Source organism: Equus quagga, chromosome 11 (genome assembly GCF_021613505.1).
Source record: "Equus quagga isolate Etosha38 chromosome 11, UCLA_HA_Equagga_1.0, whole genome shotgun sequence".
NCBI lineage: Eukaryota > Metazoa > Chordata > Mammalia > Perissodactyla > Equidae > Equus > Equus quagga.
In genome coordinates this window covers 95474188-95501226 of record NC_060277.1, presented here as the reverse complement: position 1 = coordinate 95501226, position 27039 = coordinate 95474188, and the positions used below count along the sequence as shown (strand labels likewise).

At 58.8% G+C, this 27039-nt stretch overlaps 1 protein-coding gene across 9 annotated transcripts in view; it reads left to right on the top strand.

Moving 5' to 3' along the window:
* The first annotated feature begins 654 nt into the window (after positions 1 to 654).
* LOC124246713 (keratin, type I cytoskeletal 42) overlaps positions 655 to 27039 on the top strand; it is a 32559-nt gene continuing 6174 nt past the window's right edge. The window contains exons 1-4 of one of the 9 annotated variants that reach the window (XM_046675171.1): positions 655 to 684; positions 817 to 919; positions 2675 to 3357; positions 25673 to 25950. In XM_046675171.1, the coding sequence (XP_046531127.1) occupies positions 3153 to 3357; positions 25673 to 25950 (483 nt within the window). In that variant the 5' untranslated portion in view covers positions 655 to 684; positions 817 to 919; positions 2675 to 3152. Of the gene's footprint in view, positions 685 to 776; positions 920 to 2239; positions 3358 to 25328; positions 25951 to 27039 lie in introns of those variants that run through there. The other 8 variants (XM_046675172.1, XM_046675178.1, XM_046675170.1 and 5 more) reach the window with 8 other exon arrangements.

Here is a 27039-nt window from a genome sequence, read left to right as displayed (position 1 = left end):
CCTGTCCACTCCCCTCCAGCTATGGTGCTGCTTCTTGAAGAGATGCCTGGTCAAGCTGCGCCCTTGCTCAAAGACCTTTGCCGGCTCCCCATTGCGTAAGATTTACGTACAAACTCCCTGGACTGGGTTCAGACTTGCCCGCGAGGCTCCCGAATGACCTTTCCTTCTCTGCTTTACATGTGACGGAGGCTCGGGACAAACTGGATTCCTTAGAACGCTGTTTTTGCGCCTCCATGCCGTTGCTTAGGCTGGCCCCTCTACCTGGAGGGCCCTCCTGCATCTTTGCTTGCCCCAAGTCAGGCCCGGCGTCAGCATCACCCGCAGCCGAAGCCTTTCCTGAGTATGCTCTACGGGCACGCCCCCTCCGTCTTCTGGAACCTGGTGCATGATCTTCTATTCTGGTGGGTGTCTGGTGCTGACTTGAGTTTTGGATCATGTCATTTGGAGGCCACCCTGCCGGACACGGGCTGAGCTGTGCTGCGTTCTTTTCTATATCCCCCGATAGTCGCAGCACAGCGCCCACTTTCCTTCAAGCCAAGTGTTACTTCGAATTTCAGGCCAAACGCGGAGCCACAGAATAGGCACATTTCCTGCAGTGGCCACAAGATGGCAGCATAGACCGCGCTTCGGGACAGACGAGGCCTCTAGTTCCTCCCGCCTTCCCAGAGGCCGCAGCCCTAAGAGGTAACCCGGTCCCCTCCGGGTGTGTGGAGGAGGGGCCTCTCTCTAGGGCTGGGGGCGTTAGGTCTGGGGTGGGGGTGCGGGCTGGCGGCTTGTAGTGTGTCTGCGTGTGTCTCCTTCCCCCTCCTCACCAAGGCCCACTCTGAGGTCCCGTTTCCGAGAGAGACCCGGGTGGATGGACGGAGCACTGGGCAGGGAGTCGGCAGGTTTGGACGCCGGGTCTGCACTGCGGCCTTGGGTGAGTGTCGTCTGTGTACCACGAAAGGGCCGTCACAGAGCCCAGCTCCTGGCTCCAGCCCGTGAAGATTCCGCTCCCCGTCCTCCTCCGCGGGCCCTTGCCGGTTTCCCGAAGGCGCGATGATGGATGGTCGCGCTGACATCTGCCGTTCCCCACCTTCTCTCTCTTTCTGCGATTATGTGTGACCGAGAAGAGGGAGAAGGTGGGGTCCCTGGGGCCCCAGAAGGTCCTGCCTCCGTCTCCAGGCCCACTTGTCCATCCTTATCGAGGCAGGACAAGCCCCATCCAGGCAGGAAAAAAAACGTCATGTTCCTTAAGAGTCTGGCCTGTGACCCGGAGGGAGCTCCTCCACACCCGTGGCCGCGCTCACCGGAGAGGGAGGGGCGCGCTGCCTGGGGGGTGGAAGGTCGTGGGGTGACACGGCCGGCAAACACAAGTGTCCAGGCCGTGGGAGCCGCCATAATACTCATACTAACATTAATAATTAAAATCCCATCTGACGATTCTAACTTTACCCTGAGACCCACCAAGAGAACAGGGGAGGGATGGTGGGGACGTAGGGATGCCTGAAATGTGCTCGATGAGGGAGCAGGAGAGAGGAGAGAGGAAGGACGAAGATGTCCGAGGAGGGTCATCCCTGGGAGAGGGGGTGCGCGGTTCAGCCTCCCTCCCCGCGGCCGTGGGCCCGGCCAGCAGAGGGCGCCGCGAGCGCGCCGGCCGCCCTGGGTCTCCGGCAGCTCCGGTCCGAGCTCGTGTCTTCCCGAACTGCAGGCCTCCGCGCGCGCGGTCGCTGGGGATGCGATGCTGGTTAATTTGGGGACGTGTCGCCGTTTGTAATTGCTGGCCTGTGTCCCGAGTGGCAACCGTGGGTTTGCCTGTAATCACCCCAGCAATCATGCATTCAGTTAACACTGCTAAGCACCCCCGCTCGTGTCAAGCGCTGTACTGGGAGTAAAGTGGCAAGCCAGGAGCATGCCCTGATAACCAACACCCGGGTCACGTGATCCAGGTGACAGAGGCCAGCTCAGGCTGCTGGGGGAGCACCGAGGAGGGGTTGAGCACTTCCCACTACCATCCCTCTCACGTGCACCAACCCTGGGGTGAGCAGGGTTATGCTTTTTTAGCAGAGGAGAGAATCGGTTCAGAGAGGTTAAGTCACCTGCCCAAGGCCACACATTCAGTAAGGGGATGAGCTGGGATTTGCCCCCAGAGCCTGGTTCCAGAGTGCCCTCCCACCTGCCCGGTGAGACTGCCTCTGCCAGGGAGCAGCCAGTGAGGCTGCGATGGCATGAGGGCCTGCCCTGGGGTCAAGGAGGCGACTCCACCAGGACAGGAGCCTGTGGAAAGGGGAGGTTACAGGGCAGCTGATTTCATCTCAGAATGAGGAAGAACTTTCCAGTAATCAGAGTTGCCCAGTCATAGAATGGAGGAGTCCAAGGACAACAAGTGCCGTGTCTCTCCCCACACTTGGCAGTGGCTCCCTGCTGAGCCGGGGGCATTCCCCCAGTGCTGGAGGTTCTGTCTGGCACAGGCTCCTTCTCTCTCCGGCCTTGTCTTGCCCCCTCTGTGTTCTTGCCTCTCCGTCCTTCTTTCAGCAACTTGCTGGCATACTGCTTGCCTCTGGGCCTTTGCACGTGCACACTCCCTCTTTGTCTGGCCAACTCACCATTCTTCAGGCTGCTCAAGGCCTTCCCTCACTCCTAACAAGGTCAGGTGGCCTGTGTGCTGCTCATTTGGGCTTCTCTGCTCCCCTAGATGTGCCTGGTCGTGCCTTCCTGACAGTATTGGGTGACAGCCTCTCCCTCTAGACTGTCAGCTCCGTGCAGCCGGGTTGGCATTGCCTTGTTCTCTGGCATCTCTCCAGCGTCCAGCAGGCCAGGGCTGTGCCTCACTCCGTGCTTAAGAATTTTGTTGGAAAAATGAGTGAATGATGAATGAAGGCAAGAAAGAATGAAGGAAGCGTGCAAAGCCAAATGCCCGGGCAGGGGGACCGGGGTCAGCAGACCTGCAAGTTCCCTCCCGTCACCCTCTGGCTACAGCTGACGTTCTTTGCTCAACTCTCCAGGAATTAGAGACTCAGGGCCACAGTCAACAAGCATTGGTTCAGCATCTAACACGTGCCTGGCACCCGGCCAGGCACTGTCACGTGTGTTCTCCCCCATCAAATCACGAACAGGGACGAGGGGAAACGTTTTCGGTGGACACGAGCTTGAGGCTTCCATCCCTGCCTGGAATGGTTTGCGCGTTGGTCTCGGCCACTGCCACCCCGGGCTGCACCGGCCCTGCCCTCTCTCTCGGGCCCCACCCGTCCTGGGCTCCCGGCTGCGTTTCCGGAGAAGGCCAGCAGGTGACGGCAGAAGCTAAGAGTCGGGGCTCAGCGCGCGCCTGCCAGCCGCCGACTGCCGGCAGGGGGCGCGGCTGCTCCACCTGGTGCGCAGGTGAGTTCGGTGGGTTTTACCGGCTGGACGAGGCAGCCGGAGCAGCCCGGCCAGGAGTAGGGTGGGTCCAAGGCGCAGCAGGGGAGGAAGACTGCGTGGCACCCTCGTTCCTGCTCATTTGTGCAGTGCGGTCTTAACCTCTACTTTATAGGTAAACTTTCTTTGTATTGGGCCAGAAGGTAAATATTTTAGGTTTTGCTGGCCATATGGTCTCTGTTGCAAATACTCAACTGTGTCCTAGAAGTGGAAACAACCCAGGACAAATGCGTGTGGCCGTGTTCCCATAAGTCTTTATTTGTGGGTGTGGAAATTTGAGTTTCATACAACTTTCAAGTGTCATGAAATATTGCTCTTTTTTTTACTTAAAAAAAAAAAAAACTACTTAAAAAGGTAACAAGCATTCTTAGCCCTTGGGCAGGGGGACCCCTGATCTAGATGAAGTCCCAAACCGGGGCCTGGCGTATGCTAGGCGCTCACAGAGTGCTAGCTGGTGTCAGCCATCTGGGGGCGGAGACAGGGGCCCACGCAGCCCCGCTCTGTGGCTCCATGGGCCCCTGTCTCCACCCCCTGAGAGTGCAGCAGGGCACTCTCCTTCCAGTGTTGGCCCCTGTCTCCTCTCCTCCTGGCATCTGGCTGCATTTTCACACCTCCAGGTCTCTACCTTGGCAGTTCCCTCCTCCTAATGACACCCCTGTCCTTTTCCTCCTCCAAGGCTCCGTCTCATTGGTCTCTTTGTAAAAATTCAACTTTATTGAGGTATTGAGATATTTACCTATTTTAAGTACAGAGTTCATGAGTTTTGACAAATGTATGGGACCATCACCACAATCAAGATACAGAACATTTCCTTCACCCCAAAAGCTTTCCTCGTGCCCTTTCCTAGTCAGCCTTGGCTTTAAAACAACATGTCTCCCAATTATTCAGAGCTTGCAATGTGCCAGGCTCCACGGAGGTGCTTGACAAGTTCTGTGTCACTACAAAGCCTTGAGAACCTGGTGAGACGGGGACAGTGTTATCATCCGGCACCTGCCAGCTCAGGACCGTGAGTCAGGGGCAGAGCTGCAATCTGATCCTGGCCTGCTGGTTCCCAGGGCATCCCTCTCCTGTCTGCCTCCCCCGCTCCTTCATGTTCCCAGGGGCCTTGTGCACACAGCTCCTGCCCTCCTGGCTGCTCACGGTATGGCCTGGGCCCAGCAGCGTCCGCATGCCCTGGGAGCTGGCCAGAAATGCAGAGTCTCAGGCTACGCCCAGAAGTCCTGAGTCCCCAAGCCCCCTAGTAATTTCAAGGCTGAGAAGCGCTGTCCTGAGGCCGTCTCTTACTGGGGACTGGTGGCTGCATTGTGTCCTCTTCCCTCCCAGACTGTGAGCTCCTGGAGGGCAGGGGCTGAGCCACCTCAGGGCCTCCACCCTGCAGCCCCCAGGGAATCTAATTGAATTAGTAGATGAAGGGAAGAGCAGGAGGCCAGAGCTTCCGGGAGCGGGGCTGTGTATCTTAGGAGCTGGTGGGAGGAGTGAGGTCAGCTGGCTGGGGGGGTGAGGGGCGGGGGTTTGTCTATCCACTTGGAGTCCTGAGATCTGTCTCCCCACTCACTCTGGCCACTGTCCAAGTTGACTCAGAGAGTCTGGGTTCATCTGCATATCATTTGCATGCGATTAGCATATCTATCTGGTTCTTTTCCTCTTCTCTCTTACGTGAGCAGGAGCGGGCTGGATTTGGAGAGCAGGCTGGATTTGGGGAGCGGGCTGGATTTGGGGAAAGAGTGGACAGGACAGAGGGCTGGGAGTGTTGGGGATGCCTTGGGCTGCACACCTAGACCTGGCCCCTCACTGATGCCCATCCAGGGAGCAGGTCTGGGGTTAAGCGATGACACTTTTTGGGTGAGGGGTGTACCTGCTAGGTCCTCCAAGCTCTGGACACTTGCTCTGGGAGCAAGGCTGGGGCCGGGCTCCCCGAGTTCCCCTGCCTGGGACGTGCTGTTCACACAGAAGGATTCTCTACAGCAGTGAGAGAACCTTGCAGACGTAATGCTGAGCAAGAAGACGTAAAGGAAGCCATATTATATGAGTGCAGTTATAGAAAGCACGAAAGCAGGTTGTGCGAATCTGTGCTGCCAGAAGTAATGGTCCCCCGGGGCTTAGTGCCTGGAAGGGGCACCAGGGGCTCTGGGAGGCTGATTGTTTTGTGATCTGGGTGCGGTTATACGGTGTGTTCACTGTGAAAGTTTGTTCACTTGTACAGGGATTATAGGTGCTTTTTTCTGTATATGAACAAAAAGTTGAAAAAAGATCCGCTTTAAATTTCGGGAAGAGTCCTCTGCGTACTCCACTGTGAGGAGACCTTCCTGGCTGCTTCTCTCCCTCCTGCCCGCCCTTCGCAGCTCTCAAGGCCCTGGCTGCTCCACTCGTGTAATTTTTGGTTTCACTTGCCCTCCTCTTCACTGGGCTCCCTGAGGGCAAGCTCACGTCCTCTTCATCCCGTGTCCCCTGACATGGGACCGGGCACAGAACAGATGCTGAAGACATGGATGACTCCTGGGGAGCAAAGTCCTGCTGGGGAGGGGGGATGGTGAGAGAGGGCCGCGCAGCCCCCGTTCAGCTGGGCTGGGGTCTGCATGGGGTGGGGCGGGTCGGGGCAGCGACGGGGTGGGACTGGTGGGTGCTGCTGTTCCAGGGGTTCCCTTGGGAGGTGGGTAGGGGTGCCGTGGAGAGCTCAGGTGAGTCAGGGGCCTGAGTTTTGGCTAGACTTCATCCTGTCTTCCCCCTACAGGCCCTGGGGTACCAAACAACCTGAGGGAGTGTTTCTCCTTACGACCCAGCCCCCAAGAAGGCCAGCACTGAAACACCTGGCTGCGGTCCAGGGCTAGAAGAGGGCTAAGGGATGGGACAGCAGAGGGTGCCAGGGGAGAGGGGTGTGACTCAGGGGTCCCTGGGTGGGCATGGGCGTGGGTGTGGGTGTGGGGGACTGCCCACATCTGGGTCCTCAGCCCCTGGCCTCTCGCTGCTGCTCCCTCTAGCCCAGGTGGGCACCTCCTGTTGCCTGTGAGTTCGCCCCTGACCCTGAGGCCACCTGGGCCTTTGCTGAGGCCCCTTCAGACTCGGGCTGGGGAGGCTGAGGTCTGGCTGCTCTGGACTTGCCCTGTGCTGGGGCTGCTCTGAGCCTGCCCGGTCCTGCGCCTGACTCACCCCTGTTCTCTGCCCTGTGCGTCGGGCCTCCCCACCTCCCGAGTTACAGGGGCATCAAAGCACCACAGAGCCCCTCCCTACCATCTGGAACTTGTCGTCAAAGGGCTTTGGGCAATGGCCTGGCCTCTCTGGCCTCAGTTTCCCTTTTCTGTAGAGTGGGAAAACAATTCTGGCAGCTGTGAGGTCAGACAAGTTGGAGACTATGGGAGACCTTGGGACCCAGAAGTGTAGGGAGCAAAGGCTTGCTGGGGGGAGGATGGTGAGTGAGGGGCCACGCAGCCCCCGTCAGCTGGGCTGGGGTCTGCACGGTGGGGGCAGTGACGGGGGGGTGCCCGGTCTGTGCTACTGTTCCAGGGGATCCCTCGGGAGGTGGACAGGATGCTGCGGAGAGCACAGGAGAGTCAGGGGCCTGGGTTTTGGCCTGACTTGATCCTAACTGTCTGCAGGCCCATTCCCCCTCTGGGCCTCAGTTTACCCTCTTGTCTAGGGGGCCATGGGGTTCAATGGTCCCTCAGGCCCCTAGCTCCGAGGCTCTCTCCTGTCCCTGCTGTTTGACCTGCATGGGGGTTATTTTGCAATCAGCACCTACATTTTAAAGCTTAGGCAGCTTCCCAGCAAATCCAGAGTCTGGCTTCCTGAGTGCAACATGAGGAGGTGAGGCGGCTTTGGGACCCCCACATTTGTGGGCAGCAGCCTGGGATGGCTGCTGGGGAGGGGACTTCCATTCCCCCGGGGCCCAGCCCTCCCTGCTGTCCACTCCCCGGGGGCTTGACCCTGCAGGCATTTGAGTCTGTGGCCTGCTGGCTTCCCTCCAGCCAGGGGGCCATGCCTGCCCAGGACCCTCTGTGCCCCGTCAGCTCGGCCCCCGGAGCGGCCCCGTGGCTGGCGCAGCTGCAAGGACAGGCCTCCTCCCTCTGGCTTTGCCTATCTGAGGCCTCAGAGGACAGGTCTGGACTGGATTGCCATGAGCTCATGTGTTTATCCAAAGCAGAGGCCGAGGGCTTGGAGCTTCCAGGGGTGTCCAGAGGCTTGGTCAGGGCCAGAGACAGTGTCTGCTTGTGGGGAGCTGGGTCCCTCCCACCCGGGGCCGGGTCCTTCCCCTCCCCCTGCGATCACCCCCATTCTGTGTCTCAGCCTGGTGACAAGGACCTTAAAGACCAGCACCTTGCCTGTATGCCTGTCCCTTGGCCTCACCTCCATGCCCCCACTTGCAAATGCCCATACTGATTGGGGTTTTTGTGGCATGGCTGTCCACATCCTTGAATCCTCTCCCTTTCTTCCCCTGCCAGCCCCCTCCCCCAAGACCCAGCTTCTCCATGTCCTGGAAGCCTTCCCTGTCCTGTCTTCGTGGGGGCCCCATGGTGCTGCCCATGGCCTCCTGCACTGGGCTGTGTGTCCCTGATGTGGGGTCAGGGCCCCGGTCCTGCCTCCCCAGCCTCCAGCACAGAGCCAGGCACACAGGTGGTGCTTAATAAATGGTCTAATGAATGAAGGCTGGCTTTTGTCTGAGAGGCAGGGGCTGAGGCCGTGACAGGGACCTGGTGAGAAGTCACCAGGGGTCAGGCCGGGAGTCTTTTGGCTATTGCTCGGCCAGTGCTGGGGGAGGGGGAAAGAGTAGCCCCCACCCTCAGGACCAGCAGGGAGGGAGGCCCCCTCCCCTCCAGCACCCTTCCTGGCCACAGCCCTGGGCTCCTGCACTCAGCCATCCCTTGGATCTCATGGGTGGCAGCCCCGGGCCGGGCAGTGGGCCTGTGGGGATGTGTAAGGAGCCCTCATGGCCAGGGGTCCCCAGCCAGCCACAGTTCCCCACCATAGCCCAGCTGTTCCACCTCTCAGCTCACAATGGGGGGAAGAGAACTAGGGAGGCTCCTCAGGGACACTTTACTGATGGGGAAACTGAGGCCCAGAGAGGGGCAGTAACTTGAGCTGGTGTCCTGGGAACCTCTCCCGAGTGGCCTGAGCCAGGCTGTGGTATGGTCAGTCCTGGGGGTCAGGACATAGCAGTGGCTGCCTTGTTGGGGTCCCAGGCCCCAGGCCCCCATCTGAGCTGCAGGAGAGCCCGCCCTGCCCCCAGCAGACTCAGCCTGGCCCGGTGTGTCCCAGAGCCAAAGGGAGGGCGGGAGCAAGTCTGAATCGGCTCGGGAGCTGCGAGTCCCAGCTGGCTCTCCCTGCCTGCAGGCCCTGGGAGTGGGAAGCCCGAGCTCCACACCGCAAATCCTCCACCTTCCCTCCGCACCCACTCAATCAGCCTGGGGCGCAAACACGGCAGGGAGCCAGCCCCAGCCTCCCTCCTTGGTAACCGAGGCGCAACACCCAACACTGGAGACTGTTTGTCCTGCCAACGCCACACCCCAACCTGGGCCTGCACCCCTGGCGGCTGAGGAGAAGCCTGGCTGCAAGTGAGAGCAGCTGGGCAGGGGGCAGCAGGGCCCCGTGGGCCTGGGGATCTGTCCTCTCCCTTCCTAAGCTCAGGCCAGCCAGCTGTTGTCCCAGCACCCTTTGACTGTGTGGCCCCCAACCCCAGCCCCGGCTCCCAGCCCCTCTGGTCTTGGTGGGGCTGGAGAGGAGACGGCCGGCGAGAGGCACTGTGCCTGAATCACAGCAGAGAAGTGTGGGTCCCAGGAAGAGAGCCCTCTCGGGCTGGCCAGCTGTGGGGAGGGTTCAGGGAAGGGAGGGCAGGAGGGGGCCCTCTGTCCTGCCTGGGGACAGCAGGGGACGCATGGGAGGTTCGCCAGCCCCCAGGGTCAGCGCCAGCATCAGGTCTGCGGACTGGCTGGGTGGGTGAGCAGCAGGGATGTCAAGGCCTGGGGAAGCGGGGGTGGCACTGTGGAGGGAAGGACAGTTTTTCTGACCCTCACTGGCTTTTGGTCTCCTTGGCCCAGGGCTTGGGATTGTGGGGAGACAGAGAAAGGAAGATGGGGCGTCTCGGTCCCTGGGAAGCCCTCTGTCTGAGGGAGGAACATGGCCCCAGCCTTCGGGGAGCTCCTAGTCTGAGGAGGGAGACGTAGCCCCTGTCCTGGGGAGTCTGGGATATCCATGCTGGAGGACAGACAGAGGACCCACGGGATCGCCCGGGCCTCCTGGGGCTTGGCAGATGGCACTGCGACTTGGGGAGGGGAGGAACCTGAGGGTCTTTCCGTTTCTCCTCCCTCCCAAAGTCACCAGGCCAGGTCAAAGCTGTCATTGATTTCCCACTGCTTGTCAAGTGCTTGCAGGCTGAGCAGCCGCTTCCTCGCCACTTGAGTCCTGCACTGCGGGAGGAGCCATCACGGCCCCCTCTGACAGATGAGGAAACTGAGGCTCAGAGAAGGGACGAGGCCTGTGCTAGAGGGCTCAGGTCCTATGGGACAGACCGCTGTGTTTGGAGCACCCACTATCCTGACATTTGGGGGAACCTGCTGTGGGCAGACCCCGTGCTGTGCAGGAGAAGGGCAAGTCCAGCAGTGTCCCTGCTGTGCCCCCAAGTCCTGAGGCCCGGTGGGCGCTGACCCAGCCCGTGGCCCCTCTCTCACACCCTGTCACAGGCTTCAATCCCTGGGTGCCAATGGGGAGGGTGGGGCGGAGAGACTGGTCCTGCTGAGGCTGCAGCTTCCCGGCCCACCCAGGCTGAGTCAGGGCCGGGCGGGAGCCAGGGGGTGGCAGCTTTCCCAGGCCAGCCCGGGCGGCGTCCACATTCCTCACAAGCGGGTGCGTCCGGGCTTGGCCAAGCCAGGTGTGCTGCGCCCCGCCCAGACCCCCGCTTGCCCCAGCCAGCTCAGCGCCACTGCCTTGTAAGGACGGGGCCTGGCAGCTGCCTGGGATGGGGTGTGGGAAGTGCTTGCCTTGCACGTCCTTGCTTGGTGGGGGTTTCAGGCTGCTGGAGCCCCAGCCCCACGATGGGCTGGGCATTTGGGGTGCCCCTGTTCACCCCCTACTCATGCCCCTCCTTGGTCCCTGCACTCAGGGAGCTGGAGGCTGAGGCTTACGATAGTCTGTAGTTCGGGACTTGCTCCTTTTCAGCAAATTCTGGTGGAAGTCTGAAGGGTGTTCTGAGAGCTGGGGGTGGCAAGCGTCTCCCAAAGCCCGGGAAACCTCAGGGGGCACATCCTGCTCATTGCCCCCAGTCTCTCAGGGAGGGCTTTATCCTCACCAGCTGGAGCTCTGGGTGCTGGGTGGGGTCCTGGGGCAGAGGCTCTGAGTGGGGCCCTGTGCCCGTGGGCCCTGGCCTGCTTCCCCCACCCCCCAACCCCTGGCTTTCTGCATTGACACAGGGACTGGGAGGGACCTACGTGGGTGTCAGTCCAGGTCATCCCCACTACTCACTTGTGGTGGAATTCTGCCCACAGTCCACTTGCTCTCTCTGGGGCCTCAGTTTCCTCTCCTGTAAAAGGAGGACAGAAGCCCCTGCCCTGCCAAGGCCCCTGGGCTCTTGGTGGAGGGAACGTGACCTGGAGACTGAGGAAGTGCTTTGGGACTGAGACGGGCTGTGCTGAGACCCCACCCCTTCCCCACTGGGGGACCCCCAGCCCAGCCCATGGCAGCTCTACAGCTTCCCCATCAGCCTCTGTGGCTCAGGCCAGGCTCCCAGCTGGGGGAGGGGGAGGTACCCTCAAGTCTGGGATTTGGGGACCCTGCCCACTGTTCACCCCTTCCTCTGAGGTCTGCGGTAGAATGGGTGCAGGGTGCCCTTGCCTCCCCTCACCCTGTTCTGTAGCCTCAGCAGTTTTGAGCTTAGCCCGTGGGCCGGGGCTGGTCCTCGTCATGCCCCTGCAGCAGGCAGGGCAGGGCTGTTTCTTGGGCGGGCCCTGGGCTGCTGGGGCTGCAGAAATCACTTCCCAGCACTTGGTGGGAACAAACGGCCCCAGCCCTGGGCCCAGGGTGGGCGTGGGAATCCCGTCCTGCCTGGAAGGTCAGGAAGGGTGACACCAGGGCTGTGGGAGAGAGACTGAGGGATGAGCCGAGATGTTGACGCTGCACCTGTGAGGGGCAGCACCTGAGCTCCAGGCAGCCAGGGGGCCTGAGTCAGGGGAGAGGGGTAGCAGAGTGGGTGCAGCCCCCCGCCCCAGCTTGCCCATCACTGAGCAGTGGGGGCAGGACTGGCCTGGGCTGTGTCAGGCTGGGGCAGGGACCCTCAGCATCCTCCTCCCCAGCCTTCCTTTCACTGAGCCCTAGGGCTGGCATTCTGGGGTGACCTTGTTCCTGGGGACCCTCTAGGGACTTTGGCTGCCATCCCCCCTCCCCTGTCCAGGGCCTTGTGGCAGGAAGGTAGCACCTTGTCCTGGGAGGTGATGCTGTTTGCAGTGGAAGGAAGTGCCTCAGCTCCTTGAAGGCCCTGCTCCGTGTCCTGGCGTCCTGGGGTTGAGGCTAGTTCAGTGTGTGTGTGTGTGTGTATATGTCTCTGCTTGCATGTGTGCATTCGTGTGTATATGCTGGGGGGAGGCAGTTGTCCCAGTGGAAGTGGGCTTCTGGATGTTTGGACCAGGGTCCCTGTAGTTGGATTCCGAACCCTGGAAGGACTCTGGGAGTTGGCCCTGAGAGCCCGGCCCAGGGCAGCCTGGGAAATCGTGGGAACAGGTGAGAACAGGCTGGAAGGGTGCGGCCGCAGCTGGAATGTGTGGGTTGGAGCAGCCCCACCCTTCCCCAACCAGGAATGGGCCCTAGCTGGGGAGCCAGGACCCAGTGCCCTCCCCCAGCTGTTCCCAGCTCTGCTCTGCCATGCCTGCCAGCCCCTGCTCCTCCTGTGGGGGACCCCACACCCCCTCACTCCTTGCTGGGCTAGAGCCAGCCTCCTGGCTGCGGCAGGCTGTTTGGGAAGAGCTGGCAACTTTTCCTGAAGATTCCTAGGTTCTTGGTGCCATGTGTTTGTTTCTGAGCCTTTGCACAGACAGACCCTCTGTCACTGATGGGGGACTCAATCTGATGAGTTAGGGAAGGACATGGCTGCACCTGGGGGGTTCCCTGGACCAGCGGATGGAGTTTTTGGGCTAGCTCTGCTCCCAGGAGGGGGGCTGAGGGCAACTGCCAGTCCTGGAGCTTCTGGACACACACTGGCGGCCTCTGCAGAGTGTCTTTGTCTCCTGTCCTGCAGAGTTGACCAGGGTGTCCTGTGGCCTTCAAGAGAAAGTATGCCTAGTATGGCATACAGGGCCATCCACAGGTGGGCTCCCGCCAGACTCTCCAGGCCCAGCTTCCATCTCACTGTCCCCAGCCAACTTGCCTTGTGCACAGCATCTCACTCTCCCGGAAAGCACCAGGCCCCTGTGCCTCACGGCCTTTGCCTGGAAAGCCAGGGTCTACCTGGGACCCTCTGTGTACGGGTCCCTGTTCAGACTCTGTCCCCTGCTGTCCTGTACCCCTCGTAGGTGCCCCCACAGCCGCACCTGCTCAGGCCTCCATGATGCCCTGCTCAGTCAGCCTGTGAGGTCCACGTGTGTCTCCTGGACACAAAGCTCCCCAAGGTCAGGGTCGACTGTGTGTCCACTGTCATGGCCCCAGGCCCTCCCTCACGGAGCTCAGGGAGTGACAGAATGAACTAACGAATGGGTGCGGGAAGTGTGAGGCATTCCTCTGAGGCCTGTGGACTTGCAAAGGCTGTCATATGATCCTAGCTCTGCTTCTGCTTCCTCCAGTCTGAGGAGACATCCCTCCACCTTGGGATTGGGGTCTCCTGGGAAGGTTCCAGAAATCTCTTTTAGGATCAAGGTGGTACAAGCTCCTTCTCTCCCCCTGTGAAGACTCAAGTTTAATGGGCCAGTGTGTGAGTAGTAATGGCTGCTTTGTGTGAGTGTGTGAATGTGTGTAAAGTATGAACAGTGAGAGGCCTGTAAATGTGCACAAGTGTGAGTGTGTGCATCAGTGTGTCCATGAATGTGTGAAAGTATGAGTGTGTCAGTTAATGTGTATTAGTGTGTGAGGCTTTGAATGTGTACTAGTGTGTGAGGTTGTGCAAGGCTGTATGAATGTGTGAGAGTATGGATGTGAGTGAGTGTGAGTGTGTGTGGGTTTGTGACTGTATGTGTAAGTCTGTCAGTCTGTGAGTGTGAATGTGTGTAAGTCTGTATGAGTGTGCACGTGAGCTGATTGTGTTAGTGTGGGAGTCTGTGAGTGTGTAATGTATGTGAGTGTGTGTGGATCTATGAGCGGGCGTGAGTATGTGTATGCCTGTGATTGTGAATGTGTGTCTATGAGTGTGACTGTGTGGAGGCTGTGGATGTGTGAACCTGGGAGTGTGTATGTAAATGTGTGTGAGCTTGTAGGAGTCTATGAATGAGCGAGAGTGTGAATTTGTTGGAGTGTGAGAGTGTGAATGTGTGTGAGCTGTGTGGCTTATTGGGGAGAGGCCTGACGAGGACCCAAGGCCACGGTCAACCCTGGGAAACTCAGAGCCCTCCCCGGGAGTTCTGGGGAGACCAGGGCGCTGAGGCTCAGTGCTGCCCCAGGAGAGTTTACTCAGAGGGGTGAGTGGTCTTTCCTCATCCTAGAGAGAGCTCGGAGGCCGTTCTTTACCAGAAAAAAAAGTAATACCACAAATAATAATAATAATAAGACATAATATTTTATATAATATAATATATATTATATTTATATATGATATAAAATAATAATAAAAATAATATCTACAAAATCTGCATAGGATTTGAGAATTAAGATACAACAAATACCCGTGAACCCACCGCCCAGTTTCAGAAGCTCTGAGGAGCGCTCCTTCCCAGGACGCACTGTAAAGCACTACCTGGATTTTGGGTTATTCTTTTTTTTTCCCCCAGTAATTTTACTGAGGTCATAATGTTTTATAACATTGTGTAATTTCGGGTGTACATTATTATTTATCAATTTCTGAACACACTTCCTGGTGCTCACCCCCAGTAGTCTGATTTTTGTCCATCATCATACATACGTGCCCCTTTATCCTTTTCACCTGCCCCACCTCTGATAACCACTAATCTGTTCTCTGATATCTACGTGTTTATCTTCCACACACGAGTGAAATCGTGCAATATTTGTTTCTGTCTGGCTTATTTCACTTAACATAATACCCTCAAGGTCCATCCATGTTGTTGCAAATGGGACGATTTTGTCTTTTTTTTTTTTTATAGCTGAATAGTACTCCTTTGTATATCTACACCACACCCTCTTTATCCAGTTTTCAGTTGATGGGCACTTGGATTGCTTCCAAATCTTGGCTATTGTGGATAATGTTGCAATGAACATAAGGGTGCATAACTCTCTTTGGATCATTGATTTCATGTTCTTTGATAAATATCCAGTAGTGGGATAGTTGGATCGTATGGTATTTCTATTTTTAATTTTTTGTTGCTATTCTGAAGTCATTCTCGCCAGGCCTTCATGGGCGTCTGTACGTCTGGGTCAAGTCGCCCAGCGATGCCGCAGTGGCCCAGTGCTGCCCTCTGGCGGCGCAGGACACCCCCTACCTCCAGCTCAGAGCTGCCTGAAGCCTGGGCGAGGAGTCCCACCAGGGTCATCCTACAGAGACCCCCTAGAGGTGGACGCACTGTCCTGTCTGTGCACACACACACAGGGCACGCCAGGACACAGATGCACACACTGGTCACTCACAAAGGCTTATACACAGACACGTTCCATCTATTGGGAGTGGAGTGGGTGCCACACTCTGCGTGGGGCTCTCCGACAAGAGCGAGCTAAGAGCAGCTGCAGTCCGTAAGGAGTTTGCAGCAGGAAGAGGGTGGCCCCACGGAGTGGACAGTGCCTCAGGGACCCTCACACTCAGGGCTGGCAGAAGCTGAGTAGGAAGGTTGACTTTGGGGTGAGCAGTTTAATAGAACGACCTAAGGTGGGAGCGGGGAGGAGAGCTCTGTGCCAGAGGCAGGGGAGGGTTTTTTGAGATGGAGAATAAGGGGAGAGTAATGCACAAGCCAGTTTCAGAAAGGATTTTCGTGTCCATTGGCCTAGAGGCAGGGGAAAAGACACAATGGCCCAGCCTAGGTCCCTGGTGCTATGCAGGTCATGGGACTGGAGGGAGAGGAGCTGAAGATGGTGAGGAGAAGCCAAGCCCCTGGAGGAGGGACAGTGTGAAGCGGAGATGGAGGACGTCTTGAGTCCCCTCGTCCCTCCGCCAGCCCCAGGCAGTCACTTCCCCGGACTGCAGAGCAGAGGCGGCGACCCAGAGTGGCCAGCAGAGGGCGCTCCTGGTACAAATTTGAGGCTCCAGCCGGCGTGCTGGAGAGTCCGGGTGGAAACGGGGATCCTTCTTGGAAAGCCCCGGGGCCTGCAGTCCTGAGCGGAAGCTTTCTGGCTTCCCCCTTGGGAGCTACGGAGCCTAGGGGTGAGAGGGACGACCTCGTGAGGGGGGAGCCCCCCGGTGTCCTCTTTCTCCCCCTCCCCTGCTCCCTGGTCAAGCAGTCTGGTCAGTGTTTCCATCCCGTCTCCAGGTGGTGACCTGGAAACTACCCCCAGAAATGTGATCAGCCTGCCTGCCCTGCCCTGGAGGTGTTCCTCTGGGCCTCGGTAGTCTACTGGGGCCAGGCGGCCTTCTAGAAAGTTCTGCAGGGCTCTAGCCCTAGGGCTCTGCTTCTGTAGTCTCTCTCCTGACCTCGCTGGCTCCCTGCTTCCCTCGCTCTCGCCTCTAGGTGGAGACTTCCTCACCTGGTGTCCAGCAGGGTCCCTCAGCTGCCACCTCCTAGGAGCCGGTGGATGCCAGAGTTCTCGGGAGCAGACACACACCCGGGTCTTCTGCCCCAGGTTGGTGGACACGGCCAGGTCTGGCTGGCTCAGACGAGGTGGGGCCAACACCATCAACTCCTTGGGGGAAAAGTAGGGAGGAGAAAGTCCCCTCTGCTGTGAATTCCTCCTTCTGCCTCCTGACATCTCCACCCAGGCAGAGCCACCCTCAACTCAGGTTGTTCGCTTATTCATTCATTTCTACGGTTATCAAGCACCATTGGCTACGTCTGTTTCTGGGGATGAGAGAAGAAGGAGGCAGGGTCCCTGCTCGTGTCTGGAGGAGGAGACAGGCAAACAGGTGTGACCTCGCAGGCTACTCAGTGCTTTGAGAGCCATGAATTGTTCTCTTCCTTGGAATCCTGCTTTCCCCTCTGGCTTCTCCATCCTAGTCAGCAGCATCATTACCCGGCCACCTGCTCAACCCCCAAAAATGCAGAGTCATCCAGGTGTGTCCGCCACACGGGCCCGCCTCTGAGCGGGCCACCATGTGCCGTCCTACCATCTCTCTCCCAGGCCATTGCTTCAGCCGTGGGCCCAGCCCTGGGCCCATCCAGCTTTCACATCGCTACCAAAGCGAGCCCTTCTTCAAACTACCTGCCGCCCAGATGCAGGAAAGAAGAAATCAGCGAATGTCACCTAAGGGAGGTCATCCATGTGGAAAATGACTATAAACAAGGTTGGAAGACTGGTGGCCAACTGGGAAAATGCGTTCGCAACCCATGTGCCAAAGGCCTTCTTCCCACATTTACCAACAGCTCACACGAGACAGGAAGGAGAAGACCGCACGGAAAACAGAGGTGAAGATGAGGAACAGCTGGTTCATAAAAAACAAGAAGCGACCCAAAACATTTAAGGAAGGAGCTTCAATCTCACTCGTGACTGAAGAAATGCAACTGAAGCAAGAGAGAGGCCTTTTTTTTTTTTTAAAGGAAGATCAGCCCTGAGCTAACTGCTGCCAATCCTCCTCTTTTTGCTGAGGAAGACTGGCCCTGAGCTAAGATCCGTGCCCATCTTCCTCCACTTTCTATGTGGGACGCCTACCACAGCATGGCTTGCCAAGTGGTGCCATGTCCGCACCCAGGATCTGAACCAGCAAACCCTGGGCCGCCGAAGTGGAACGTGCGAACTTAACCGCTGCGCCACTGGGCCGGCCCCCGAGAAGCCTTTTTTAACTAGCAGAAACAAAAATTGGAGAACAGCAGACAAACCTTCAAACCTTGGCGAGACCCGTGCTGGTGGACGTGCCAGGGAGAGTTATTCTCATTTACGGTTGGTGGGAGCAAAAATTTGTAGAACTTTTCAAGAAGACTTTTTTTTTTTACTGTGGAAAATTTCCAATATACGCAAAAGTAGAGAGAATAGCAAAACAGACTTCTGTATGCCCACTGCTAGTTTCAATAATTGTCAACATGCTGCCATTCTTGTTCCTTCTCTCTCCCCCTGCTTTTGTGGGGAGATGAGAGTATTTTAAAGCAAAGATATAATTTCATTTCGCTCTGGAAGAAAATTTGGCAATAGCTATCCAAGTAAAAAATGGATTTACCCTTTAGCCCCGTAATCCCGCTGCTGAAATTTCCCTAAGGATGTATTCGCAAAGTTCTCCAGGCGCCCTGTTCAGGGCCGTTTATTACGCAGTTGTTTGTAAAAGCCGAAAAACCTGGAGACCAGAGAGGTGGTTGGTAGGGACAGGAGTAAATAAATTATAGCTCATGGTCATGATGGATTAAAAAGAATGAGGTGCTTCTCCAAGAGAGATGATTAACTGGGGCACGGAGGCATTGACAGGCTCAGTAATATCCCTTTGTATGATTAAAATCTCTATAAACAGACACATTAAAAACAAAACTGCACAGCAACGCTTGGCTGACTCCATTGCTACAGGATAAAGTCCAGACCCTGCGGCACGCCCTTCGTGGCGGTCTCCCTTTCCAACCTTCATTCTGGCCGTTTCTTCCACTTACAGGAATTGGCCCAGAGATTCTCAAGATGAGTTCTAAGGAACCCGAGGTCCACATGCTCATCCCGGAAGTGGCTCCATGGGTGAATAAGTTTGGGAAACGCTTAGCACTTTGTTCCCTCCTTGGAGAGTCACAGTGCACATTAGCTCGTTAAAGGCAGTGAAACAAGCAAAAACTGACAAGGAGGTGCCTTGCCCTGGCCTACCAGGCTCTGGAGCACTGTCCTCGGGCCTGGCTCTCTTTAGCACCCCTGGGCCCAGCTCTGGTGCAGCAGGGCTGAGAGCCACTGCTCTGCCCCATCTCCCCTTGTGTAGCCCCCTCTCTCCCTTGCTCACCCACCCCAGCCACACTGGCCCTTCTTTATGTTTGCTGCAAAGGAGTACTTGGTCCAGCCTCAGGGCCTTTGCACTTGCTGTTACCTCAGCTTGGAATGCCCTTCCCTGTATCTCACTGGCTCCTTCCTTAATTTGGTTTCCCCCATAAATGTGGCCTAGGAGAGGCTTTCTTCCCTGGCCCCCAGAGGCACCCATGTTCCCTTGTATGTTTCCATGGAGAACGTATGGTTCTCTGGTTTGGTTATTGCCCATTTCTCCCGCTAGAGTGTCTGCTCCATCCAAAGATGCATCCATCCAAAGATGTTGTCTGTTGTGGTCATCCCCTTATCCCCAGAGCCCAGGACAGTGTCCTGCACAGAGTAGGCGCTCAATGAACAGTAGCCGAATGGATGTATTTTTTTCTGGGATCCATTTTCCTTAGCATTCCTATTGCACCCCCTTGGGAATATGGATCCAGCTACAAGTTTCCTGGCTTGGGTTCCCCAAACCCACCAGGCGTGTCCCCGCCTCTGCCTGGGTGATTTCTCACCTTGTCTTCTCGGCTTGGCAGAGCCCTAACCTGGCTCCGAAACCCAGCTTTGTTGTCTCTCCCTGTGAAACTGTCCTCAGCGGCCTGGTCTGAATGAGTCGCTCCCTCCCGCTCCTCCCAGGTGCTGTACACACATACCTTTATCACGGCACAAAGAACACCGTGCTGTGACGGACTGTTTGTGCATCTCCCGCTCCCTGGCCTGCGCTTGTTAAGGGCAGGGCTCGGCTGACTCAGTGCCGGAGTCTCAGCACCCAGCCGGGGAATGTCACACAGTGATGCAATGAATGGCTGCTGAATGGTGTCCAACTTAGGGCCCTGCCTGCCTGTGTCCACTCACCAAGCATCAATCAGGTACTTACTGTGTGCGAAGCACTGAGTGAGACCTTATCGTGGGCCCAGAGATGAATGGAAAGCCATCTTTTGGCTGCAAAGGATTATGATTCTGGAAGGGGAGCCGATCCACCGCTGAATAATTCTAACACAAGTGAGAATGGCTAGCACTCACTGATGCTAGAATGGGCCAGTGGAATGTATTAGTTCTCTATTGCCGATGTAACAAATTACAACTTCAGGGCTTAAAGCTGCACATTTATTATTTTACAGTTCTGAAGTCAGAGGTCTGAAATGCATCTTACGAGGCTAAAATCAAGGTGTCAGTAGGGCCGTGCTCCTTTTGGAGCCTCTGGAGGGGGGATCTCTTCCTTGTCTTTTCCAGCTTCCAGAGTCTGCCCACATTCCTTGGCTCATGGCTGCACCACTCTGACCTCTGCTTCTGTTCTCACATCTCCTTCTCTGACTCTGACCCTCCTGCCTCCCTCTTATAAGGACCCCTGTGATTATATTGGGCTCCACCAGCTAATCCAGGATGATCTCCCCATCGCAAGTCCCTTAATGTAATCACACCCTCAAGCTCCCTTTGCCGGGTAAGGTGCACCTTCATGGGTACTGGGGACTGGGAGGTGGATGTGGTTGGGGCATTACTTGCCTGGTGCAGGGAGGGAAGGGCTGTGTCTCAGCCCCGTGAGCCTTCGCCCAGCCAGCTCTGGAGTCGCCAAGCCTTCACGGAGTCCCTTGTACATACAAGGCATGGTGCCAGCCGCAGTGACACGCTCTCTTGTTTAAGCCTCACGAAGAGTTGGCATGGATGTCTAGTAGCCTCATTTTGCAGACAAGGGAGCTGAGGCTGAGAGAAGGGACGTGATGTGCCCCAGGCTACGCAGGGTCCAGATGGACCCCAGGCACCTGAGCTCTTCTCCTGCGGTGCAGGGTCGTGATCACAGATGACGTGCCTGACCTGGGGCTGGGGGAGATAAGGAGTTGTGGTTCCTCCCACAGCCTTGCTGGGGAAAGGCTACCTCACCTGAAAGGTTGGATTACAACCCCCAGGGCCCGGGTTCTGAGGCAGAGGTAGGACGAGGGGACTGGGCAGGGTAGCGGAGGGAGCTTGCTCCTGGAGGCCGGTTGGGAGCTTCAGGAGGAGGCAGGCCTCCAGGGGAGGAGCCGGAAGGGGGCCTGTGGTGGGGCAGGTGTGCCACCAAGCCCAGGCCTCTGCCTCCTGTTTTGCCCTTGGAAAGGACGGATCACTCCCTTCCCAGTGTGGACTTCCTGAGCTGGGAACACTGGGATCCAAGCCACTCTGCCTCCTCTTGCCTCCCACAATCCTCCTCCCCTGGTCCTCCTCCTCTGATTCTCCTTCCCCGGTCCTCCCTCCCCTGGTCCTCCTCCCCTGATCCATCCTCCCCTGGTCCTCCCTCCCCTGGTTCTCCCTCCCCTAGTCCTCCTCCCCTGGTCCTCCCTCCCCTGGTCCTCCTCCTCTAGTCCTCCTCCCCTGATCCTCCCTCCTCTGATCCTCCTTCCCCTGATCCTCCTCCCCTGGTCCTCCTTCTGATTCTCTGTCCCCAGGTCATCCTCTGGCCCTCCCCCCTTTTTGGTCACACTGTGGTGGGCTGGGTGGTCATGCACCGAGACAAAGAGCCAAGAGCCCCCTTCCTGCCGGCTGTGTTAGGTGAAGGAGGGGAGACCGGCATGCTCAGCATCCCCACGCTCACACGGGCAGTCACAGCCCCCACCCCAAGCGAGCTCCCAGTGTGAGGGGAAGGCACGGCTGCTACCCTGAGGAAGGATCCTCTCTGGGGAGAGACCAAGCCCCTCTGTCAGGGAACCTGGGCCACAGCTGCCCTGGAGGAAATCTCTCCAGGGCACCGAAGAAACAGCAGGTCCCAATGAGTGTGAGTGAGCCGGAGCCACCAGCCTCGCAGGGCATGAGGGCAGAGAGCAGCGCCGGCAGGTGGGGCTGGCCCGAGGACCCTGGAAAGCCGGGGTCCGGAAGGCAGGGTCTGGGTCCTGGGGCGCCCTCAGGGCCCCCTCAGCTGGTCTGCAGGGCCAAGGGGGGTGCCAGCCTGAAAGAGGACCCTACCTGGGCTGCTGCCTCTCACCCTCCCCCATACCCCCTTAAGCCAAGGAAGGGGGGGAGTGGGAAGAGGAAGGGGAGGCTGAGGGAGGAATGCAGTCCTGTCTGCTGGAGTCTTCCAGCCTGTGGGCAGCAGCAGGAGTTCCCACGGGTGCCTCCCTCAGCGCTCGCTTCCCCTTCCCAGGCTCCCCGACTTCCTCCCCGCCCATTCCCGCTGCTTCCCGCCCGCCCTCCCTTGCCCTCTCCTGACCTGGGTTCCATCAGGGGAGGGTCCTTTTTGGAGAGGGGCCCGGGGCAGCTGATGGCCCTGCTGGAGATGTGGGGTGACCCCAGGTGACTGTATCTGATGTCTTGTGTCCACCCCAAGCCGATGGTTCCTGGAAACCTCTCAGAGGGAGGTGGCTGGAGTCTGCTTGTCCCTGGGGAGGGCACACTTGGCAACCCCTGGGGTGTGCAGGGGGCCCTGGGGGACCCCGCCTCTGACTTCCCACTCTGGAGGAAGCTCCTGGGAGCCCCAGGAATGTTCTGCATCTCCTGCTGCCCCGGGGAGGGTGGGGCCCCTTTGGAGCCAGACACAAATCATTAGTGGGTGGATCTAGGCAGGCGGCAGAGAGGAAGAAGCAGATTCCCCCTGAGGGCAGGTGTGGCTGGGCAGGGTGCATGGCTGGGCAGGGGTGGGGAGTGCTCTGGGATGAGGTAGGCGGCAGGGCATTGTGAGTTCCTTGCTGGCCCTGCCTTTCCCATCCCGGGCAAGGTGCCCGCAGGTGAGAGGTGAGAGTGGGCTCCATGTTTGTGGGGTGAATGGAAAGGAGCCGACAGGCACCCTGGGGCAGGGATCCGGGATGGAGTGAGGGACTTTGGGACCCCTGAAGGATTTGGGGTCCTCTTCTCATCAGCCAAGCCAAGCTAAGCTGGGAGCCTGCCTCTGGGCTCCTGGGACTCTGGCTTTCCCTGACCTCCCCTGATGTGGACCCTTTTCCTTGGGGGGAGGGTAAGTGGCAGTGTATTCCTTTCCTGGGTCCCTGTTGCCATCTAGTCATGGCCCAGGCTCCCTGTCTCTAACAATTCAACAAGCACTTACAGAGTGCCTGCTGCATACAAGCCATGCCCTGGGTTCTGGGAAGGGATCAGGGGTGGACGGTCAATGCTTGGGGGATCTGTAGGAGCCAAGGTCAGCTGGGCAGATATGTCATGACCTGTGTCAACGTCAATATGCATCTGTTGAACATCCACTGTATACCTCAGGTTGCTCCTCACCCTGCACCTTCTGTCAGCATTGTGGGGTGGTGTAGTCCCGGGACCCTCCCCAGTTCCCTGGGCCTGCTCAGCTCTGAGGTGGGGCCTGTCCGCCCTCCACGCTCCAGCACACGGGCTTCTCAGCAACCTCTGGAGGATATCCAGGGCTTGTGGGGTGGTTGAGCCTGGGGCTGGCCTGAGGACCCCGGGGGATGTTGGAAGCCATCCCCGCTGTCTCCCTGGGGGCCTCCTGTTGTCTCCTCTCCTTCTGTGCTTGGCTCCCAGAAACCTCTGGGGCTGATCTCTTCCTCCTTTTCCTCTCGTCCCCTATGTGGGCCAAGCTGCTGACGACAGCGGGGGCTGTGGGCCCGGGGCCTCTCCCTGCCGGGGGTGGAGGACAGGCCCGGGCAGGAGGAGTCATGGCTGAGAGGACCTCTGTGCAGCCCTCTGGCTGCTCCTGCCAGGCCTTCCTCCCCCCCAGGGAGCCTGGCCCCAGCCTGCTCTGCTGCCTGGCCGCCGCCCAGGAGCACCGGGCCTCGGTTTCCTCCCACCGTGGTTGGGAAGATCTGGCAAGGGCTGTCCCCGAGCTGTGGAGGAGGAAAGTCCAGGTGTTCTTCGGCCCTGCCAGAGATGGCCACACACTCTGGGGAGCTGGGGAGGCCTTCCTAGGGCCTCACCCTGCCCTTGCCCTTGGGGAGGGGGCTGAGCTGGGCCGGGCCTTCAGCAAGCGAGGCCTTTCTGGGTTGAGGGGCAGAGGGGTCCACAGGCAGCAGCATCTCCAAAGAGCAGAGGCACAGGGCCTGGGAGTCACTGGTGTGGGGAAACTGAGGCCCAGCCGGCAGTGTGCAGCCTGACGCCCGGGGTGAGGGGCAGATGGTGGTGACGTAGGGTGAGGCTTTGGTGATTCTAGAGGGAGGAAGCCAGGCTCGTAAGCTCTTTGCCGCTTCAAACTGGGCCTCAAGGCTAAGGTCTGAGGGAGTTAGAGGTGGGGTGAGGGCAGGCGGGGGCTCTGGGGAGAGGCACTGAGCGCGGTGGCCCTCTTCCCAGGCCCAGATTTGAATTTGGTTAAATTGACTGTGCACCAGGTTCAGCACTGGAAGCCCGGCCATCCCCTCTGAGCCGAGTGAGGCCTGCCTGGTGGAGGAGGGCAGCCAGCTTCTGGGGAGAGGGTTCCGGGGAATGTGGCTCCGGCAGGTATGGTGAGGGTCTTCACCGCCTGTCATTCCCTATGTGGGTGACTGGGGCAGGGCCTGCCTCTGGCCCACTCAGGTGACCCCAGGTTCTATTGGTTCCCTCTCCTACGGTCTTGGGGTGCCCGGAAGTCCTCCCTGACATCTGACCTCATGGAAGAGCCTTGGTGGTCTGCCCTGGCTCTCTAGCCTTGGCTTTGAGCCCCGCCACTCCCAGCAGCTCTGGGAACCCCAGACTTCACAGCTGGGGTGGGAGCAGGATAAAGTTGGGGCTCATCCCTTCTCTCCCAGACAGATCATGTTGTCCCCACTCTCCAAGCGAGGGGCCACCTTCAGGTGAGAGGCCACCCACTTGCTAGGCAGGAAGTCATTCCGGCAGTCTAGCCTCAGCCTGGGAGCTCCAGCCCACATGGAAAGTCTGACTCCCTCCCTGTCCCCGTGTGTGGGCCTCTCCAGAGCCTGGGCCACCCGCACGCCTGCTGCCCCGGGCCAGGCTCGCCCTCCCCTGCCCGTGGCCGCCGCTGGAAGCTCGGCACTGAGACAGGCCCGGTGCAGACACCAACATCTTGGCAGCACCTAAGTCATTAGCGCCGCGGAGATTAGGCTGGTAATCTCGTTGTCGGGAGGTGGGTGCCAGCTGCCAGGATGGGGGCTGGCGCCCTCCCTCGCAGGGTGGCCCCCCAGGGCACGGCCCTGATGGAGGGGCACCCCACCACACAGATCTGGGGGCCCCTCGGGGCGGCTTTTCCCAAGCCCTGGGGCATGAGTGGGAGTGGTCACCCCACCCGCTGCTTCTTCCTCCCCTTCGGCACCAGCTTGACTGATGTCACTGTCTCTCCATACCCCCTCAAAGACCGTGGGGGGCGGGAATTACCCCCACTTTACAAATGGGGAAACTGATGCTCGTGTATTAACTTCCTGCAAGGCTTGGAAACAAATCTCCCTCAGGTCAGTGCCTGTGTCTGCTCCCCTCAGATACGGGGACCCCCTCCAGGCCAGGGCTGTGTCTCCTCCCACAGTCCTGGACTCATCCCAAGATGGCTGGGGGTCCCTGCTGTCAGAGACTGATTTTTCTCCCCTAGGCTGAGGGTGGGGGGTGCTCCCTCAGGGCCACATTGTACTTGGGGGAGGGTGTCGAATCTCTCCGCCTTCTCCCTGGGGCCCAGGAATGCTGGGTGGGGGGCGAAAGCAGCCCCCGGGCTCTAGGCCTGTGGAGGCTTGTTCCAGGCCCTTCCTGACTCCTGGGGCTGGGTTCCCCAGACTCCCCCCAAGAGTGAGCTCAGCCGCCTAATTGCGGCCAAGGATGGAGGATCACCCCACCCTAGGGCTGTGGCTCCAACACCACCTTTGTTTCTGAACAGACAATGGGCAGCTAAGAGGCCACCAGGCCCAGGCCAGGCTCGGGCATGGGAGGGGACCTGGGGGATGCACTCAGTGTGTCCAGCCTGAGCCCCAGGCCCTGGGCGCTGGAACAGAAGCAAATTACACAGCTGGAGTTTTGGCTCTGACTTCAAGGGCCAGGGGCCCAGCCCCCCTTTAGCCCAGTTATAAAGGGCTGCCCGGGGTCTCTGTCCAGACTGGACCCTGCTCCTGACTTGTGCACACCATGGCTGCCACCACCACCATCCGCCAGTTCTCAACCTCTGGCTCCCTCAAGGGCCTGTGTATGCCCAGCGGGGGTTTCTCTCGGGTGTCCTCAGTCCATGTCGGGGGTGCCTGCAGGGCGCCCAGCTTCCTGGGAACTGGCAGCCTTGGCAACACGTCGGTCACCTCGTCCCGCTTCTCGGCAGGCTTGGGAGGCGGCTACAGTGGGGGCTACACCTGCAACCTGGGCGGGGGCTTCGGCTCCAGCTTTGGCGTGGGGGATGCCCTGCTGGGGGGCGGCGAGAAGGAGACCATGCAGAACCTCAACGACCGCCTGGCCTCCTACCTGGAGAAGGTGCGCGCCCTGGAGGAGGCCAACGCCGACCTGGAGGTGAAGATCCGCGACTGGTACAAGAAGCAGGGGCCCAGCCCCGCCCGTGACTACAGCCACTACTTCAAGATCATCGAGGAGCTGCGAAGCAAGGTGGGAGCTTCCTGCCCTCTGCCCTCTGTCCTTAGTACCTGCTTCTGACTCACCCTGTCCCAACTTTGGACCTTTGCGAACATTTCTCCCCCATCCCAGGTCTCCATCCTTTATTCATTCATTCATCCATTCACTCTCTCACTTGCTCTGGAACGCAGCCCCGGGCCAGTCACTGGTCCCAGGCCTGGAGGACATCCCACGCAAGGAGGTCACTTGGAGTTAGTTCTCCCTTTCTGGGGGAGTGTGGGTGGGGTGGGTGATGGAGGAGTGGGCAGGCAAGGCTGCAGGTGGCCTGGAAGGTCTGGAACAGCTGGGCAAAGGCAAAGAAGTGGGAAAGAGTTTGGTGTGGCTGCTGGGAGGTGAGGCTGGAGATTTCCTTCTCACTATTCCATTCACTGCTGGGTCTGCCCCCCTTCCTGCCTCACCTCTTCCAGGCAGTCCTCCTGGATGGATGGCACTGGGCTTTATCCCCAGATCTTGGGGTCCCTTCAACACTTTGAAGTTCTGCCTCCACCCTGTTCACTGTGCTGGTTTCATAGTCTGGCATTTTCTCGTGGCTGCTTTCGTTGTGGGTCCTCCACCTCGCTCCACGATGGTCACTCTGTGGCTTCTTGAGGGCAGGGGCTGTGTCTCCCCTTGCAGACTGGGGGGATCCCTGAGGGAAGGAGCTGCGTCTTCCCATTCAGACTGGAAGCTCCCAAGGGAAGGAATTTCTCTAACTTAGTTTGCTGGAGAAGACAGGATACACACATGCACACGACCTCTAAGAACACAGCCTTGGCGTTCTGTAAATGTGGCACCTGGGTCTTCTGCACAAACCCTGCCCCTGGTGGGGGGGGAGTCCTACAGTGCTGCAGCCCCCAGAGGCAGGTGAGAGGTCAAGGACCTCTGGGAGCCGGGCTTGGGAGAAGGTTGGGGAGGCCCCAGACAGCAAGGCCTGCTATTTCCTGGTGCAGAACCAGGCCTGGTGCTGCCCTGCAAGGGGCCTTGCCTACTCCTGCCCGGGGCCTCCACCAGGCAGGGAATTCCTGCAGGTTCCCCCCGGAAGCGGAGCCACAGGGAGCGCCAGATCAGATACGGGGCTGGGTC